The sequence below is a fragment of the Emiliania huxleyi genome, assembly GCF_000372725.1.
Source record: "Emiliania huxleyi CCMP1516 unplaced genomic scaffold EMIHUscaffold_669, whole genome shotgun sequence".
Classification (NCBI taxonomy): Eukaryota; Haptophyta; order Isochrysidales; family Noelaerhabdaceae; genus Emiliania; species Emiliania huxleyi.
The window spans coordinates 1-17,202 of NW_005196987.1; the positions used below are offsets into that span (position 1 = coordinate 1).

Below are 17,202 nucleotides of genomic sequence, written 5' to 3' on the forward strand. Positions count from 1 at the left end.
TAGTCTGTAGAATCAGTGTAGTCCAGAGGCGGCCTAATCTATGAATAAAATAAACGTTGCTGGTACGATACCCCCCCCCCCCCCCTCCCGCACGTATGCGTGAGCTTTTTGTTGCAAGGCCTCGATCGGCCCTCGGCGGCCTCGCGCACACAGCGCCGGGGAGAGCGGACTCCACAGACCACACCCGTAGCCGTACCCCACTCCCCACATCCATATATGTGTCTTTAAGTTTTTCGTCCTGGCATTCGATATACACTTTGTCTTGTATAATGAGAGACTTACCCGCGCGCCTATCTGTGCTCTCTCTCTCTCTCTCTCTCTGTGTGGCTATTCTACACAAGTTCTACTACCGTCTGCCAAGGCCGTGGGTCCGTGCCGCTGGAGAGGACGTTTGAGCGTGTCGTGTGGCTCCGGTGTTCCAGTACCCTACTACTTCCAGCGCCTCCCCTCGGCCTGCTTGCGCAAGTTCTTGCGCAGCGTCTCCAGGTTGGCGCACGCCTCCTTGGCCGAGACCTCCGCCGTCGCGCGCAGCGCGTAGCTCTTGTCGCGACGCCTCCTCTTGGCCACCAGGATGAACTCTGCGATCTTGTCAACGACTGCGCGCGCCACTGCGGCGCGAAAGGTGCCTCCCCGCTCCTCCACGAGCCTCTTGAGGTTATCCTCGCCAAGGGCGTACCTCTCCACCTCGCGCCTCACCTCTCGCTCCAGGCCCTGCGCACGCCGCAACGCCTCGCGCAAGGGAAGGGGGCCGCTCGCAAGCGCGCCGGTCGAGGAGCCGTTTGCAGGGGCTTGCGAGCCACACCTCGCCGCACGAGCGGCCACCGCGGTGTCAGACACCGTCTCTCCGCCTTCAGCCGGGGCCGCCTCGAGCTGAATCACCCCCGGAGCAGAGGTGGAGGCGCCCCCATGTGCGGGGGCAGGTGACACGGTGAGGCCCTCGGGCCTCTCCCGGGGAGGAGGCGGGGCCTGGTGGGAGGGCTCCAGGGGCGAAGAAGGCTGCTCGGGCTCAGAGCGGAGCGGAGAGATTGAGACACAAGCTGCCGCACGACTGATACAACCCTGCGCCGGCCGCGAACGCGCCCTCGCCGGCGCCCTCGTGGGCTGAGGGTGTAGCCGCTCATGCTCGGTCAACGCAGCTGAGGTGAGGCCACCGACGTGGAGTCGCTTCGTCGGAGCCGCTGCGCTGCTCGCGCTTGGGCTTGGAGGATCCCTGGCCCCATCGCGCGTGAGCGGGCTTGCGCTGCGGCTGCGGCTGCGGCTGCGGCTGCGGCTGCGGCTGCCGCCTTTGGCTCCGCGGCAAATGTTCTCGTGCGCGCGCTCTCCGTGGCTTCGGCTGCTGCTCTGGCTGCTCGAGTGCGGGATCGGCACATGGCTGCTGCGATAGCAGTCCGAGGATGGGTTGTCGTGCGAAGCTGTTGCTGCCTTGAGCACTGCTACCGCCTCGGCAACCATCGTGGAGCGGCGCTCGGGAGAGGCGATGAGAGAGCGCACCGCGTCCGCGTCGAGCTGCAGCAGCATGCCAGTGACCTTGGCGGGATCGTCGCACTGCGCCTCTGAATATATGAGCTCGTAGAGTGACTCGCCGAGCGCGTACACTTGGTCGGCGAGGACCGGCATCTTGCCCGATTCTATTGCTCCGGTCAAGCTCGTGCGCAAGCGAACCCACCCCGAGAGTTGCTGGGAGGTGTGATGCAGCGACACTGAACGTGGCTGTTTCGGGCCACGGCAGCGAACTCGTGCGTCCCCGATAATGCGTGAATGTGATGAAATTTCCCATTTTCCGCGCCATCCTCGATCGCCGTGCAAAGCTCGCTTCCGAGCTCTCACGCCGCGCGTAGGGCCCTTGGCCCTTAGGGGCCTAGAGAACACAACCCCCTCCCTTTTCTCGAGAGAGAGAGGATTTTTGATACTCGAGTAAGGGGACTTCTTCCGGCGAAATCGCGGTCGCGAGCCCGCTGTGACATGTCGCGATTTCTCAGCTCGTCCGCGTCGTCGCGCTCCGCCGCCTTATTCGGCTGCCTGCTGCTGGCCGGCGAGACCGGCCTCGGCCTGCTCATCATTCACCGCGCACGCTACACCGAGATCGATTGGAAGGCCTACATGCAGGAGGTGCAGGCGGTTGCCGACGGCGAGCGTGATTACACCGCGATCGGCGCGAACACTGGGCCGCTCGTGTACCCGGCGGGCTTCGTGTGGCTCTACCTCGGCCTGCACCGCCTGACGGGCGCCGACCCGGATTGCTGCCGCCTGCCGCCCACAGAGGTCTCCGAGTCGGCCCGGTGCGTGTCGGGTGGTGGGGACGTGCGGACAGCGCAGTACATCGGACTGGGCGTGAGTGTGGCGACGCTCGCGCTCGTGCTCCGCGTGTACCGAGCCTGCGGCGTGCCTCCGTGGGCGTGGGCGCTTGCGTGCGGCTCGATGACCCTAGATGCGGAACACAAACACACGTCGCTGTGGTCCAGCAACCAGCCCTGGGAGCTCGGAGCAATGCTCTGCACACTACGGTGCCTTTGTTTCCCACCCTGACGCGTCTATACTCGCGACGGCAGGCTCGTACAGAGTCCACTCGCTCTACCTGCTCCGCCTCTTCAACGACGGACCGGTGACGCCGCCCGTCTCCGCCCTCGTCTCCACGAGCCTTTGCTGCTCCACCCCGCCGGATCCGAGCCGCAGGCGATGCTGCTGCTCTTTGCCTTTCTCGCGGCGTACGCGCGCCGGTCCTACGCCGCAGGCGCACTCCTCTTCTCGGCCGCACTCTCGGTCAAGATGAACGCGCTCCTCTTCGCACCCGCGCTCGCGCTGCTCACCCTCCGCGAGTGCGGCTGGGCCGGAGCCGTCCTCCGCGCCATGCCCGCCCTCGGCCTGCAGGCGCGCCTCGGCCGCCCGCGGCGTCTCTTCACGCCTCCAGCCGCGAAGAGGTGCCCGCCCTCGGCCGGCAGGTCGCCACAGCCTGGCCATTCCTGCGCGCCAACGCGGCCGGATACCTCGGCCGCGCCTTCGAGCTCTCGCGCGCCTTCGAGCACCGCTGGTCGGTCAACTGGGCGATGCTGTCGCCCGCCGCTTTTGGCTCCGCCGCCCTCGCGCGCGGGCTGCTCGCCGCGCACCTCTGCCTCCTGCTCGCGTTTGCGCATTGGCGGTGGACGCGGCACGACGGCGGGCTGCTGAGGCGCGCACGCACGCACGCACGCACCCTTCCCCCTTGCCCCCCTCCGTGCGGAGAGGTCTCACCTCCACCCCTTGCCTCAGCCTGCTCGGCGGGGCCGTGCGCGGGCCGCTTCCGCCGCGCGACGACGCGGCGCGCCACGCGCTGCAGGTCGCGCTGTCGTGCAACTTCATCGGCATCGCGGCGGCGCGCAGCTTGCACTACCAGTTCTACCTCTACTACTTCCACTCGCTGCCGGTGCTGCTTTGGATGACGCCGTTCCCGCCGGCGCTGAGGCTCGCGCTGTGGATCGGCATTGAGGGCGCCTACAACGTCTACCCGCCCACCGCCTCCTCCTCGACGCTGCTGCAGCTCTGCCACGTCGCCCTGCTGCTCGGGCTGTGGCTGGCGCGGGAGCCCGGCGGCGACGCAAAGGCAAAGGCAAAAACAACCTAGCCGCGTGGCTTCCCATTGCGCCGTGCGTGAGTTTCCCACTACGGCGCGCGCGATAGAACTAGAAACTGTCGCCATGTGAAAGTTGACTCTTAACTAGCGTAAAAGAGTCCATCGACGAAGAATCGAGTTGTGAGAATCGAGTTCGCTTCGAGAGAGCGCGTTAGACTTAGAGACGAGTCAGACCCAGTCTGACTTAGGGGCCCCCTAGGCTTAAAAGGGTGGGCCCTGGGGCGCCTGCGGCTTAAACGGCTTTAAACCGGCCTAGGCCGGTTTTAAGAGCTGGGCCGCCGATTCCTCAAACGGTCTTAAACGCTCAAACGGTGCGGGACCGGGAGACGTCCCGCGCCGAGGTCGATGGTCCGGGAGGCTCCCGGTAGACGCCGGAGGCCGGGAAGCTGGCTACAGTCAGCTAGCACGCGTCCTCTATGCGAGTATGGCTCCTGACAGTGCACCAGACTTACAGATGTGTCTTCAGAGGCGGGTTTGTGCCTAATAACGGCAGTATTGGAGAAAACGGCGCGGAACCCAGCGACGCGTGCCGGCGAGGCCGATTTTCTTAAACGGTCTTCGAAAAGAGGGGGGCCCCGTGCCTGCATCTCTTAAATGGCAATTTACGCCCCCAAACCTCCTCACTTCTTAAAAGGTCTTGAAAAAATCCGGCCCTCAGAACCCTAGGGGTGTCCCCTAAGCAGTCTGACTCAACTCAAGGCGAGCCGTTTCGTTGTTCGAGGTGCTTGGTCGTGTTGTGTTGGTTTCGGCGTAACGTAGGCTTGGTCAGGGCAGCATCTAGCTACTCTTGGATTTCCCGGAAGACGGCGTCAAGAAGAAGCTCACCCCAGAAGCACACGGAAAGAATGCTCCAGTCCTGAGCTTGAGCACCTTAGACTACCTAGGGCAAGCGCGTAGATGCCGAAGCCCACGTTCTTGGACAAGATCGCGGCGACTTGCATTCGAGGGGATCCGACGAAGGGATCGATGAAGGGGCCCAAAGGGATCGATGCGTCCTCTTGGTCCTCTTGTGCCGCCTTGATTTATTTTGTAGGCCGATTTTATTTTTCGAGGGGTGCCCGTGGACCTGAGCAACAACATGACCTGGAGGCAAATGATCGGAGTGGGAGTCAGAAATGTGGTCCTTGCGCGAGGGGAGCTCGATAGACTCGAGGGGCCAGGATATGCAGCAAGGAGGGCGGAGCTGCGCCGAAAGGCGAAAGAAGCCGAGAGAACAAGGGAACGGCAGGCGGCGGCGGCGCAGGACGAGGCAGAAGAGAATGACGCGACAGAGGAGGAAGTGACAAGGGAGAGAACGACGAGAGTGGGACGGCCGCGAGGTGGCATGAAGGTTGCAGCGAGAATCGGCGAGAGACTGCGAAAAGAGATAGGAAGAGGCAGACTCCCTAGGGTGGGCGACGGCTAGCGCATCACACTCCTCTCCTTAAAATCCCTGTGTGGTGGCGGCGTGCCGTCCTCCCATCCCTCCCTTGGTATGTCTGTTTTCTTTCTTTCTTTTTGATCTAGCACGCGCCAGTTCGCACCTGTGTCGAGCCTGTCTGCTGTGAGAGAGAGTTGCTTTGTTTAAATTCTTTTTGATATGTCGATCAGGGTGGAGGACTTTGCTCAGGCGTCCTCGTCTGATCTAGCCGCCATCCTCCCGCTCTCCCCGCCGACCGGGTCGGTTGCGCCTGCTCTCGCGACGTTCAGCGTCCCGTCCGACCAGGGGCGGGACGCCGCGGCGCAGGCGCTCGTGTCGGTCTCTGAGCCTCCAGCCAGTCCAGCCGCGCTCGTCGCGGCCGAGGGCAAGGCGCGCGCACCCAAACGGGTGCGCACCGACGCCGACAAGAGACACAAGTGCCAGCACTGCAACTCGACGTTTGCGTGGCCGTCGGAGCTCGCGCGCCACGTGCGGACGCACACGGGCGAGAAGCCCTTCAAGTGCGACCAGGCGTGGGCTCACCGCGAAACGCCCGCCCCCCTGCCACCTCTGCCTTCCGTGTCGCCTCTCTCTGCGGCCCTGCTGCCTCTCGCCCCCCCTCGCCACGGCCTCACTCGCGACTGCTGCCGCCGCCACCGCCCTCACCGCCGCACCGCCGCCGCCCTCGCGCCCAGTGCTCGTTTGCGTGCGCGGACCCGAGCTACCTCGCGGTGCACAAGCGACGCCACCAGGGCGAGCCGTACAAGTGCGACGTGTGCAGCTATGCGACCGCAGACGCCAGCAACCTCACCCGTCACAAGCGGGTGCGTCCCTCCCTCCGACACACAGAGCCTACTCCGACCACTCCGAAGCTCCACGCGCGGGCCATCGCGCCGCGACCCGATGCCCTCTGCTGCCGCACGTCCCCTGCCGCACCTCCCCTGCCGCAGGTACACTCGGGCGTCAAGCCGTACAAGTGCGACGTGTGCGACGCCGCCTTCAAGCAGCCCGCCCACCTCAACTCGCACAAGCGGATCCACACGGGCGAGAAGCCCTTCAAGTGCGACCAGTGCGGCTACGCCACCGCCTACCGCGGCGAGCTCACGCGACACATGAAGACGCGACATGGGCCCGCCAGCCCCGCGCAGCAGCAGCAGCAGCAGCAGCAGCAGCAACTGGCCACCGCCGCCGCGGTGGCCGTCGCCGCGGTGAGCGCCGGCCAGCCGGCCGCACTGGCGACCGCCACGCCCGCCATGGAGGCCATGGAGATCGCGGCTGCGCCCCCGAGCTGATTCTTGCTGTGACACGCCCGACCGGCGGAGTCCCTCTTGCTGTGACACGCCCGACCGGCTCCACCGCGGACCGCGCTGCTCTCTCCCCCTCGAACACACGGGCACACACACACACACACACACACGCTCGGGCCCGAGGCCTGAGCCGCGGAGCCGCGCACTTTTCATTTTGTTTTATTTCTTTCATCGGTAAAAGCTGGAAAAAGAAAGAGAGAAGAAGAGGATTTGTGTCGTTTTTATTTATTTGTCCACATGTGCATGCGCATGCACAAATGCGCATGCACATTTGAGTGCATGCGCATGCATATGTGGATGTGCATGCACATGCACATGTGCATGTGCATGTGCATGTGCATGCCAAGCTGCAGAACATGTGCGAACCAGTGCCTATGACGCTCAAGGAGTAGGCGCGGAGCGCCGCGCGCGGAGCGCGCCCCGAAGAAAATTTTGAGGGTTGTGGGGTTGCTAGATGCGATTTCTATTAAGAGTTTGACTCACACGCTGGGAACCAATCGGCCCACCCACAGGCCCAATCTCGAGTGGCGGCGCTCCGCGCCTACCCATGCAGCGGCGCGCTCCGCGCGTGTTCTGCAGCGGCGCGCTCCGCGCGTGTCTCTGTATCTAGCCAGCGCGCTCCGCGCGTGTGTGTCTAGCTAGCGCGCTCCGCGCGTGCGGTGTCCAGCTAGCGCGCTCCGCGCGTGTCCGGGTAGAGCACCGGCGCGCTCCGCGCGCATGAGAATCCAGTGCTTATGCTCATAAGCACTAAAAGCTCGTTTCTGCAGCTTGGTGTGCATGTAGCTCCTGCGTGTGTTTCTTTCCCCCCTGAAGTGCCTGCTCGCGCGACACCCAGCTAGCTCGGATCGCCTGCTGTGCATGCTCGCCTTTGCCTTCTCGTCCTGCTTCGCGCTGCGCGGCCTGGCTGTCGACCGAGTCGGACCACTGCCACGCGCACGGCGCCTCTCTGTCGCGCCGCGCCTACGCGTCGCTCACCGCCGGGGCGGGCGCCTGGCGGCGCCGCTGATGGCTACGGCGGCGAGAGGCGACGTGGTGAGCGTCGAGTACTCTCTCAAACCTGACCCAGCTTCGCGATCTGTCCAGTTTGGCGACGCCATGCTTGGGTCGCTGCCCTTCGACATCGGCGCGGCGCGCTTCGTGCTGGGTGGCGGTGGTTACATCGACGGCCTCCACGATGCCGTCGAGGGGCTCGACGTTGGAGGCTCCGTATCCGGCGTGTCGATCGATGCGGGCTTCGGTGATTACAACGAGGCGGGCAAGGTGACGGCGCCAGTGGACGTGGCGCCGCCGGGGCTGACGACTGGGATGGCGGTGCAGCTCACAACGCCCAAGGGACCGGTGCAGGCGACGGTGACCGCGATGGATGACGAGACTGTGACACTGGACACAAACCACCCTCTCGCTGGATGCCGGCTGCTGCTCGACGCGTCGCTCGTCGCGGCGCAGCCTGCCTCCGCCTTCGCCACCGCCACCTTCGCCGGCGGCTGCTTCTGGGGCCTCGAGCTCGCCTACCAGCGCGAGCCTGGCGTGCTCAGCACTGCTGTCGGCTACACGCAGGCACGCCTCACCCTGCTATCTCGGCGGTACCGTGGGGCACGAGTGACCCTTGCCCGAACCTTCTCCCGCAGGGCTCCTCGTCCGAGCCGACCTACGAGGAGGTGTGCAGCGGCAGCACGGGGCACACCGAGGCGGTGCAGGTCGTCTTCGACCCGGACGAGGTGACGTACCGCCGCCTGTGCGAGCTGCTCGTCGAGCGGCTCGGCGACAGCCTCTACCTGCTCAACCAAGTGGGCAACGACCGCGGCACGCAGTACCGGCACGGCATCTATCCGCACGGCGAGGAGCAGGAGGCGGTCGCGCGCGAGGTGCTCACGGCCGTGGGCGAGCACGAGACGCTCGGCGCGGTGCAAACGGAGGTGCAGCCGGCGGAGCGCTTCTGGGCGGCCGAGGATTATCACCAGCAGTATTTGCAAAAGGGCGGGCAGAGCGCGAAGAAGCGCGCCGAGGAGACGATCCGCTGCTACGGCTGACGAGGTGTGTGGTGTGTGGGATCTGGGAAAGTGAGTCTCGCGCTGCGGCCTGCGGGCCACGCGCCAGCCGCCCGCCCCCCCGCCCCACGCAGAGTCCGGTCCAGAGGACCCCAGGAGAGAGAGTCGTTCGCGAGGACCAGTTCCTGTGGAAAGGGGAAGAAACAACGTCGAACGTGTGTTCACGCGGCTCGCACATAAGTACATAGGTAGCATTATATCCATATCCAAAAAACAAACGCGACGAGCCCTGCGCCAACGGCGCCAGCCGCCACAGCCGCCACAAGCACAACCGAAGGACCGCGGGGAGACACGGATCACGGTGCGTTACATGCACATGCACACAGGCACGTGTGCGAAATCACTGGGCCGAGGACATGCTCATGGTCCCCCGCATGCCTGTGTCTGGACCCACCGCCGCCCCCCAGCGTCCATCGCCGCGCCTCGAGAGGACGTGTCAGCCATTCGCCGCGTCCGCGAGAAGCGAGAGGGGGTCGCGTCCGAAGAAGGCGTCCTCGGTGTAGAAAGTGACGCCCGCCGCCGCGGCGAGCCGCCTGTCGTCGTCTCCGTGGTCAGTCTCGCGGCCGGCGGCGTCGCCCACGAAGAAGCTCTCTGGGGCCGCCCTCGCGCCCAGCAGCTCCTCCGCCACGTGCCACATGCCCGCGTTGCCGGCGGCGGTCACGGGCTGCTTGTGCAGCGTGTGGCCGCGGCTCGAAGTGCCAGTCCTCTTGTCTGTCGCCTACTCGGCGCCAGCCGACAGGTCTTGATGTCTCCTCCACCGGCCTGGCGGTGGCTGCCTCGGGCAGAAGCCGCGCCACGAGCACGAGCACGGGCACGCCCACGTCCGCCGCCCAGCCCGCCAGCCGCTCAAGCTTCGGCGTTATCTGCGCCCGCAGCGGGTCGGCGTTCTTGAGGTGCGCGACGCTCTCGTTTGTCAGCACGAGGAGCCTATCGGACGCGCCCGAGAAGGATCAGCGAAGGCTCCGTCGAGACGCGCTCGCCGGCCAGCACGAGGCGCCGGTAGCCGCGCGCGTGCAGCGCGCGCAGCATCGCGGGCGACGAGCCGAAGCGGTGGTTCCAAAAGCTGCTCCTCCACTTGTCCTTGCCTCCTGCCGCCTTTCGCTCGGAGAGCGTGTCGTCAAAGTCGAACCCCGCCAGCTTGCAGACGGGCGCTGACGAAGTGGTGGCGCCGTTGAAGTGGCCGATGAGCAAGCTGTTGTCTCCGACAAACGGGCGGAGGAGAGGGATCCGCACCGGCTCCACCGGCCTGTCCTTCTTTGGGACGCGCAGGAAGACGGCCGGATTGGCGTACCGCGACGGGATGGTGATGTCGGCGGAGGGACCGCCAGACCCGCTCGACGCCGCGGACGCCGGCTCCGCCCTCGCCCCGTCTCCTGCGTTGGACTCTTCACTCGCAGCCGGTGCCGGAGCCGAAGCGGCGGCGGCAGGAGCGGGCACGGCAGCAGGACGCTGCTGGCTCTGCTGGCTGTTTGCGGCCGCGAGGAGCGGGTGCTCTGCCGGGTGGTCCTCCGACTCAAAGTGGGCGGGGTTGCGGCGGTAGCAGTTGATGCCAAACGGGCACGCCGGCCGGCCAGGGGCCCGGCTGTACGTCGGTACCGGCGGCTGCCGCCGGCTGGTCGGCGGCCCTGGCTCGTCGTCGCTGTTCAAGCTGATGACGTCGGCCGGTCGTTTGGCGGCCGACGTACACATGACTGTCGCTGGCTGCCGAGCGCTCACTCCCAGCTGGCGAGGCACTCCCACGCCTCGCGGGTCCCCCCTTGCCCGGGGGGGCGAGGGAACCCGAGATGCTGGGGCGAGCCTCGGCGAGACTGCGTCAGCTGTTCCCACAGCAGGCTGGAAGTACCTCGCCAGCGCCCACGCGGATTCTTCCTCACCTCCCATCTTTTAGGCTGTATTGCAATACGAGGTTTTCCTCTCGCACCCCGTCTGTTTTCCTTTCCTTTTTTTTCTCTACAGCACCGCTTTTCCTCTCTATTTTCCCGGGAAAACTCCGTGGAAATCGTCAAATTTTGGGCTCTGAGCCGAGTCTGAGCACAGTCTGAGGCTGAGATTTTAGAAAACCAACAAGAAATCTCTCTCGTCTTCTTGAGGCTGTGGTTTTGGGCCCAAAATCAGCCAAATTTTATTTAGGCCAAATCGTCAAAATGCCGGGAATTTTGCGGAGAACCCGTGTAGACCTGGAAATTACCCTGCGACCGCCTGGGTATTTTGTCGATTCCTCAATTTTGCCTCAGATTTTGCCCCAGACCAGCTCTCAGACTCAGGGAAACTCGCGCGAGTTTCCAGAATGGAGCACCAAACACCCTCTTCCCTGGAAATTTCCGGAAACGCAAAGTGCTGGGGACCTCTGTTTTCCTTTTTGTTTGCCGGAAAACCTCGTATAGGCCAACCCATCTTCCGCAAGAGTCCAAACCCTGCTGGGTTCCGGCTCCTACCGAGATACCCTTTAAACCCTGGTGTTCCCACCCGTTAAACCCTGTGCAATAGGTAGGTAGCGTCGGGCCGAAGCCCGTCAGGCACTCTCTCCCTAACCCTAGCCTTCTCCCGAACCCTAGTGTGTTTTGTTGCCTCCGTGCTTTCACACTCGTCTTGTCGTGTCCGTCCACTGTGATTGCGGCCGTCCACGACTACGTCGTCTCTAGAGAACGTATCAACCCCCTTCTGGTGCCGACCGCGCCCCCGCGGGGCACGGCCGGACGTGGCAGCGTCAACTGGTCACGACCAGCACTTTGGGGGAGTCCCTTCACGCTATCCCAGATATGGCCGGCGACTCGCTGGCGGGGAGCCTCGGAGAGGTCCCCGCCAAAGATGTCGCAGTCATCGCAAAAGCCGCTTCTGAAGAAGCCGCAAAGTGGCTCAAGCGCAACAACGTCGAGGCGGGCGCCGGCACGCTCGCCTATGCCGGCACCCTCCTGGCCGTCCACGACTACGTCGTCTCTAGAGAACGTATCAACCCCCTTCTGGTGCCGACCGCGCCCCCGCGGGGCACGGCCGGACGGGTAGGTCCGGTTTTGACCGCGGCCCCAGGACCAAAGTGCAAAGAGTCAAGAGAGGAGACGAGTGCGAAACCGCTTCGCTCGCGCGGGAGACGGGCGCGTTTAGCCGCGAACGGGGCCATGCCAGACGAGTCGCCTGCTGTTGGGACGCCAGCCGAGACGGGTGCGGCGGGCGCTGGCAGCCTATTTATGTACGTAAAAGAGAGTTCAGAGGTGTGATGCGCGCCAGCACCGGGGCAACAACGCGGGACCGTTTCCGGGCCGTCTGTCGAGCAACCTCAAATTTTGATGATTTCATGACCTCGCCACTTTGAGGCTCTTTGACATCCACCTCGCGGCCCGCTGCGCGGCTCCTCGACGCGAGAGGAGTTGTCTGCGAGGCGGCGGCGAGCGCAGGCGGCGCAGGCGGCGCAGGCGGCGGCGGCGCGGCGGCGCGGCGGCGGATCGCGGCGCTGACAACGGCAGCAATCTGCGGCAGGCTGCTGCTTGCTGCTGCAGCAGCAGCTGCTGCTGCTGCTGCTCCGCTGCTGCTGATTGTGGACACGATTCCCCCGATCACCCCGCCCGCCCGCTCCGCCCCGCCCGCCCGCCGCTCCCCGCTTGCCCGCCCGCCCGCCCGCCCGCCCGCCCGCCCGCCCGACCACCCATTCCCATCACCATCTCACATACCTTCATATAGGCGCTCGAGACCTCCTCTCGCTGCCTACTCGCTGCCTCGAGGGAGGAGAGGGGAAGACGTAGGGCTGAGCCAGCCTCGCCTTTCCTGATGCCCCTCCCCGATAGGCAAGTATTAGCCACATGAAACCGAGACCCCTCCCCACCACCCCAATCCCCCCACCCCCTTGCTCCCCTCCCCCCCTCGGGAGGGCCGAACTGAGGCGCCCGTGGGGACCCCGCAATTCCCTTCCCCCCTCGGAGGGGGCCGGACGAGGCGTACCCCGAGGGCCCCACTCTTTCCTTCGCATAGCGGCCACTCTTCGGATCGCTGGTCGAGCGACCCGGGGGATGCCCCGCGCGCCTGACCCAGGCGCGAAAACGAATCTGCGAGGCGCGGCCGCTTCTGCGGCCCGATGGGGAGGAGCGGGGCGGACTACGGGGATCGGCTTCTTACACAGCCCTTCCCTGCAGCGAGCGAGCCCCCTCTAACCCACCCGCGCTAGGACCTAGGTCTCGGGGGACGCAGGGGTCAGCTCCGCGCGACCTCGGGAACTAACTAGCCGGGGCAGTCGGAGAAGGGGCAACTCCGTGCACTGACGGTCGGCCGCCAGAAAACACGCCTGCGTGGATCGCGTCACACCAATCCTCACTACTCGAGTACCCAATCGCCCGCGTATTCGCTTCGGGCTGGATAAGCCTGTCCACGCCGCGCGCCTTTTGCTCTGTCCGACAGGTGGACAGGCCGACAGGTGGACAGGCCGCCGCGCGCCTTTTGCTCTGACTGAGGGATGGACGGCCCGGCGCTGCTCCCGGTTCGCGGCGTTACTGGCGCTGTGCGCCGGCTCGACGCCGGCAGCGCTTCGGCCTACCTTCGCCTCAGCACGGGTGCGGGATTGGCTGGGATGAGTGCTGAAGCCGCGAGCGTCGAGGCGGCCGTGCGCGGGATTGGCTGGGACGAGCGGGCCCTCACCTGGCTGGACGCAAAGTGGACCGACCTGGCCGACTGCGGCTGCGGCTTCGACACCCCCGACGCCTATTTGGACTCCGAGTCCAAGCAGGCACTGCCTCCGTGGGTGTGGCTGCCGACTCACGGCGGAGGCGCGGCGGAGGCGCGGGAGGGGGCGGCGCTCGACGTGAGCTGTCGGCTGGCGAGCCCTGAGGCTGAGCCCCCCGCGGCTCTCGCGGCGGCGCTCCTTGAGCGGCTGCGGGCGGCGATCGCTCTGGCAGCGGAGGGCGGTGCGGCGGGCCGCGTGCAGAGCATCGAGGTCCTCCTCGTGTCGCGCTGCCCGAGGCTGCCGATGCTTCGCCTGCCGCGCGGCCTTGCAGACCTCACGGTGGCGGCGGGCGGCGGCGGGCCGGCCGCGGAGCTGTCGACGCTCGAGCGTGCCGGCCTCGTGGTGCTCCCCTCGGCGGTCTCTCCGGCCGACGTGGCCGCGCTGCGAGAGCTGTCTCGGCGGAGGGTGGAGGCGCTCGAGGCGAGGATGGTGCGGGAGGGGCACGAGCAGGGGCTCGAGGGTGGCGACTACTCGTACGCGGAGGTGTGCTCGCGCGGGAAGGGCAGGTGGGACATGCTGCTGCACGCGCCGCCCTCGGACGCCTGCGACGTGCCGGAGCTCAACTTCGCCGGGCAGGCGGCGGGCGCGGAGCCGTCGGACGAGGCGCTGTCCGGGCGGGTGGCTAGACCCCCCCTCCCTCTGAACCTTCCGCGAACCTTCTCTCGGACCCTTCCCGTAGGCTCTGCTCCGGCGGGTGGCCAAAGGGGCACGGTGGAGGGGTGCGGTCGAAGCGGCCCTCGGCGACGACTTCGAGTGGCAGGTCTCGCCCCCTCGAGCCCCCTCGAGCCCTCTCGAGCCCCCTCGAGCCCCCTCGAGCCCTCTCGAGCCCTCTCGAGCCCTCTCGAGCCCCCTCGAGCCCTCTCGAGCCCCCTCGAGCCCTCTCGAGCCCCCTCGAGCCCTCTCGAGCCCCCTCGAGCCCTCTCGAGCCCCCTCGAGCCCTCTCGAGCCCCCTCGAGCCCTCTCGAGCCCCCTCGAGCCCCCTCGAGCCCTCTCGAGCCCCCTCGAGCCCTCTCGAGCCCCCTCGAGCCCTCTCGAGCCCCCTCGAGCCCTCTCGAGCCCCCTCGAGCCCTCTCGAGCCCCCTCGAGCCCTCTCGAGCCCCCTCGAGCCCTCTCGAGCCCCCTCGAGCCCTCTCGAGCCCCCTCGAGCCCTCTCGAGCTCCCTCGAGCCCTCTCGAGCCCCCTCGAGCCCTCTCGAGCCCCCTCGGGCCCTCTCGGGTCCTCTCGAGCCCTCTCGAGCCCCCTCGAGCCCTCTCGGGTCCTCTCGAGCCCCCTCGGGCCCTCTCGGGTCCTCTCGAGCCCTCTCGGGTCCTCTCGGGTCGTCTCAGGCGATCTCGGGTCGTCTCAGGTCTCGCTCATCGTCTCGCGGCGCGGCAGCCCCGCCGGCCACTGGCACTCGGACGGAGGCCACTCGCGCTACACGTACGGCGCCGACGGCGAGGCGGTGCCGCTCGCATACGCCCTGTGCGCTTTCGTGCCGCTCGTGCCGCTCTCCGCGCCGAGGCATGTCGGCGGCGGCGAGGGCGGCGGCGGCGAGGGCATAGCCGGGAGGGCGGTGGCGCACGGGCTGGGATGCACCGCCTTCTGGCCCGGCTCCCACCGACAGCCCGCCTGCCTCAACTTGGGCGCCGCGGCGAGCACGCGGCTGCGCGCGGTGGTCTCGGGCGCGCCGCTGGCCGCCGGCGATGCCCTCCTGTACGACTACCGCACCGTGCACTGCGGCTCGCCAAACCAGCAGGGCGAGCGCCCGATCCTCCAATTCACCTTCTGTCGAAAGGGTTACCGCGACCGCCACCGCAACTATGGATACGAGCAGCTGTTTTACGACGACTGACACTCTTTTCGTTTTCGCGCGCGGAAGCCGGAAGCTGGGCTCTCTCTCTGTCTCTCGGCTCTCGCTGACCCTCGGCGAGACTACGATGTACGCACCCAAGTCCCGACCTGTCCAGAAAGTTGAGCGCGCGACTTTGCGCGTGGGGACCGTCGCGTGGCGACTGGCGACTCTGCTTGTCCCGGTGGTTGTGTGGCTTGTGCTACACCCTACACTAACGTGTTACCACCGTACACCTCTATGTGCTCTATCGACCGACGTGGTACTTTGTGTTTGTCTCGCTCGACGTCCCATGGGCGTGGAGAGAGTCTCTTTGGAGACCCCTCTCACAGGAGTACACAGAGTCATACACAATTTTCATCGTGAGCGGCAGGGTCACGGCTCCAAGTGACAGCGCGGCTGCGCGGGTAAGATTGACCTGGGATTGACATTCATTCTCTCGACATATCGCGGAGAGAGAGAGAGAGAGAGAGAGAGAGAGAGAGAGAGAGAGAGAGAGGGAGAGAGGGGTGGTCGAAGAGGACGGCTTAGGATTGCGCCGGCGCTGGCGCCGACTCCTGCGGTCGGCGGCGGGGTGTAAAGGACGCACGTGTAGAGGGATGGGTGGTGGGCCGCGCCTCCGGAGGCAGAAACGCCGCGAGCTCGTCCCACAGCTTTTGGCGGGCTTCCCCTTCCAGCGCGCCCGCGAGCTTGGCACAGTACTCATGCCCGTCGCCCGCAAACCACAGCCTCTCGACGTGCGTGTCGCCCTCGGGAAGCGGCATCGCGTGCTTGTCTGCGACCCAGATCGGCGGACCACTGCCGATGCGGCGCTTGAGGTCGGCGGCGCAGTCGGCCTTTCGAACGGCCTCGACATAGTCTCGGAATTGGGTGCGCAGCAGTGAGCGGACCACCTAGCGGGCCGACGAGCACAGGGTGGACACCGCGCGCGCACGCACGCGATGCATGTGTGCAGCAAAGCTCGCACGTCGCTCGAGAAGTGGCATGGGTGCCACGTCTCGCTCGGAGCCGTGCGGAACTCGACGTAGTTTGCGTCCTCCTCGGTAATGTCCTGGGCACGGAGGCTGGTCAGTGGCCAGCACACACCACGGAAAGGGTGGGCGCAAAGACGACGCTCGCACACCTCCATAGAGCAGAGGCACTCCATGCCAGGCGCAGGCTTGCCGTGCGCGAAACCCGACGAGTCGAGGCGCTCAGGCTCATGAGCGTCGCCGACCTGCAGATCTCGCACGGCCTTGGCAAGGTCCGGGTCAGACATATCAGAAGGAGGAGAGCCGTTCGGCTTCGCTTGTTGTTGCGCGCCCACGGGCTAGCCGTCACTTCGCCCAGAAGTGAGAAACGCTGCGGAAAGAGGCCGCGCACGAGACCGGCGCGCACGGGCACCAAAACAGAACCGCAAAATGCTACAACATGACACCAGGGTCGTGAGCCAGGCGTTCGCACTCCAATCGCTCCGATGCTTCGCCGCCACGGCAGCCTGGCCGGCGCGCGCCGCCGCTTCTCCTGGCCATCGCCTTGCGCTCGCGCGTCAGCAGCGCGCGGCGCAAGGCGGTGGGCGGCGCGCGGCTGAGCTCTTCCTCGAAGCGCAGCTGCTCCAGCGCGGCCTCCTCGGGCGGGAGCAGGAAGGCGGCCGGCCTGAGCCACAGGTGCGCCGCGCCGTACGGCAGCAGGAGCAGGCGCGCGGTCTCGCGCCGCGACGGCGGCAGCTTATGCTCCGCCATCGCCCGGCGCAGCCAGCCGATCGGCTTGCCAGACTTGTCGAGGCGCGTGAGCAGCGCCTGTGCCGGCACCTGAGGAGGCGACGCCGGGGCTCACAATGGGTAGTCTCGCCAGACCGAGAGCCCAGAGGCGCCGAGGATACCTGCACGTGGTTGGTGAGCCGCCAGTGCCCCAAAAGATGCGTCCACTTGCGGAAGGTGGTGCGGCAGGCAGGGCACATGTAGCCAGGCATCTCCTGCCGCACACGCACCCACACGTCTGGCCGCGAGCGGTCGCCTCCCTGCCGGCCAAACTGCCACGAATCAACCTCTCCCGGGTCGATGAGGCGTGCGGCGCCCACCTCGGACGCGGGTCGCCCCCACGGGTCGGGCCAGTACAGCGAGGAGGCCGCGCGACGCCCGCCAATGACCACAGCCCGCCGCGGCAGCAGCCGCGACGCCGAGCGAGCGGCCAGCATGTCGATCACCCACGCCCCAAAGAATGTATGTTCCGTATATGACAGGAGAAAAGACGAGTTGTGTGTTGTGTGTTGTGGTGGTGTGCGGTGTGCGGGGTGGGTGTGTGTGTGTTGTGCGTTGTGTGTTGC

At 66.3% G+C, this 17,202-nt stretch overlaps 8 protein-coding genes across 8 annotated transcripts; 4 read left to right on the plus strand and 4 right to left on the minus strand.

Annotated features, from left to right (window-relative positions):
- Positions 1-429: 429 nt before the first annotated feature.
- On the minus strand, positions 430-1,617 carry EMIHUDRAFT_248461 (hypothetical protein; the record flags this gene model as incomplete). The annotated part of the gene is made up of 3 exons (XM_005762681.1): positions 430-943; positions 1,152-1,210; positions 1,369-1,617. The coding sequence occupies 3 exons, from the start codon at positions 1,615-1,617 to the stop codon at positions 430-432; spliced, it is 822 nt and encodes a 273-aa protein (XP_005762738.1).
- Positions 1,618-1,962: 345 nt separating this feature from the next.
- On the plus strand, positions 1,963-3,689 carry ALG3-2 (alpha-1,3-mannosyltransferase ALG3; the record flags this gene model as incomplete). Its single annotated transcript, XM_005762689.1, has 5 exons — positions 1,963-2,413; positions 2,550-2,602; positions 2,674-2,835; positions 2,940-3,136; positions 3,247-3,689. The coding sequence occupies 5 exons, from the start codon at positions 1,963-1,965 to the stop codon at positions 3,596-3,598; spliced, it is 1,215 nt and encodes a 404-aa protein (XP_005762746.1). The 3' UTR covers positions 3,599-3,689.
- A 1,497-nt stretch (positions 3,690-5,186) lies between these two features.
- On the plus strand, positions 5,187-6,489 carry EMIHUDRAFT_470986 (hypothetical protein; the record flags this gene model as incomplete). Its single annotated transcript, XM_005762682.1, has 3 exons — positions 5,187-5,495; positions 5,702-5,830; positions 5,957-6,489. The coding sequence occupies 3 exons, from the start codon at positions 5,187-5,189 to the stop codon at positions 6,296-6,298; spliced, it is 780 nt and encodes a 259-aa protein (XP_005762739.1). The 3' UTR covers positions 6,299-6,489.
- A 1,291-nt stretch (positions 6,490-7,780) lies between these two features.
- EMIHUDRAFT_45796 (hypothetical protein) lies at positions 7,781-8,340 on the plus strand (the record flags this gene model as incomplete). The annotated part of the gene is made up of 2 exons (XM_005762683.1): positions 7,781-7,912; positions 7,957-8,340. Coding segments are annotated over 2 exons (516 nt in total), but the record flags the coding sequence as incomplete, so codon positions are not given.
- Positions 8,341-8,533: 193 nt separating this feature from the next.
- EMIHUDRAFT_425331 (hypothetical protein) lies at positions 8,534-10,066 on the minus strand. Its single transcript, XM_005762684.1, has 3 exons — positions 9,359-10,066; positions 9,156-9,288; positions 8,534-9,079 (listed from the first exon to the last, which is right to left on the minus strand). The coding sequence occupies exons 1-3, from the start codon at positions 10,048-10,050 to the stop codon at positions 8,798-8,800; spliced, it is 1,107 nt and encodes a 368-aa protein (XP_005762741.1). The 5' UTR covers positions 10,051-10,066; the 3' UTR covers positions 8,534-8,797.
- A 2,736-nt stretch (positions 10,067-12,802) lies between these two features.
- Positions 12,803-14,900, plus strand: EMIHUDRAFT_248467 (hypothetical protein; the record flags this gene model as incomplete). The annotated part of the gene is made up of 5 exons (XM_005762685.1): positions 12,803-13,279; positions 13,397-13,687; positions 13,749-13,829; positions 14,415-14,549; positions 14,673-14,900. The coding sequence occupies 5 exons, from the start codon at positions 12,803-12,805 to the stop codon at positions 14,898-14,900; spliced, it is 1,212 nt and encodes a 403-aa protein (XP_005762742.1).
- A 623-nt stretch (positions 14,901-15,523) lies between these two features.
- Positions 15,524-15,927, minus strand: EMIHUDRAFT_47899 (hypothetical protein; the record flags this gene model as incomplete). The annotated part of the gene is made up of 2 exons (XM_005762686.1): positions 15,524-15,790; positions 15,865-15,927. Coding segments are annotated over 2 exons (330 nt in total), but the record flags the coding sequence as incomplete, so codon positions are not given.
- Positions 15,928-16,300: 373 nt separating this feature from the next.
- Positions 16,301-17,073, minus strand: EMIHUDRAFT_248469 (hypothetical protein; the record flags this gene model as incomplete). The annotated part of the gene is made up of 2 exons (XM_005762687.1): positions 16,301-16,687; positions 16,765-17,073. 2 exons carry the CDS (start codon positions 17,071-17,073, stop codon positions 16,301-16,303), a joined length of 696 nt encoding a protein of 231 aa, XP_005762744.1.
- Positions 17,074-17,202: the final 129 nt, after the last annotated feature.

What these genes read in the sequence shown, in the direction of transcription:
- EMIHUDRAFT_425331 (XM_005762684.1), bottom strand. Translation starts at nt 10,050, where the DNA reads ATGTGTACGTCGGCCGCCAAACGACCGGCCGACGTCATCAGCTTGAAC. An exon ending in CTGCACGCGCGCGGCTACCG is followed by an intron (nt 9,289 to 9,358) that starts GCGCCTCGTGCT and finishes CGCGTCCGATAG; the next exon opens with GCTCCTCGTGCTGACAAACG. An exon ending in TGCCCGTGCTCGTGCTCGTG is followed by an intron (nt 9,080 to 9,155) that starts GCGCGGCTTCTG and finishes GGCGCCGAGTAG; the next exon opens with GCGACAGACAAGAGGACTGG.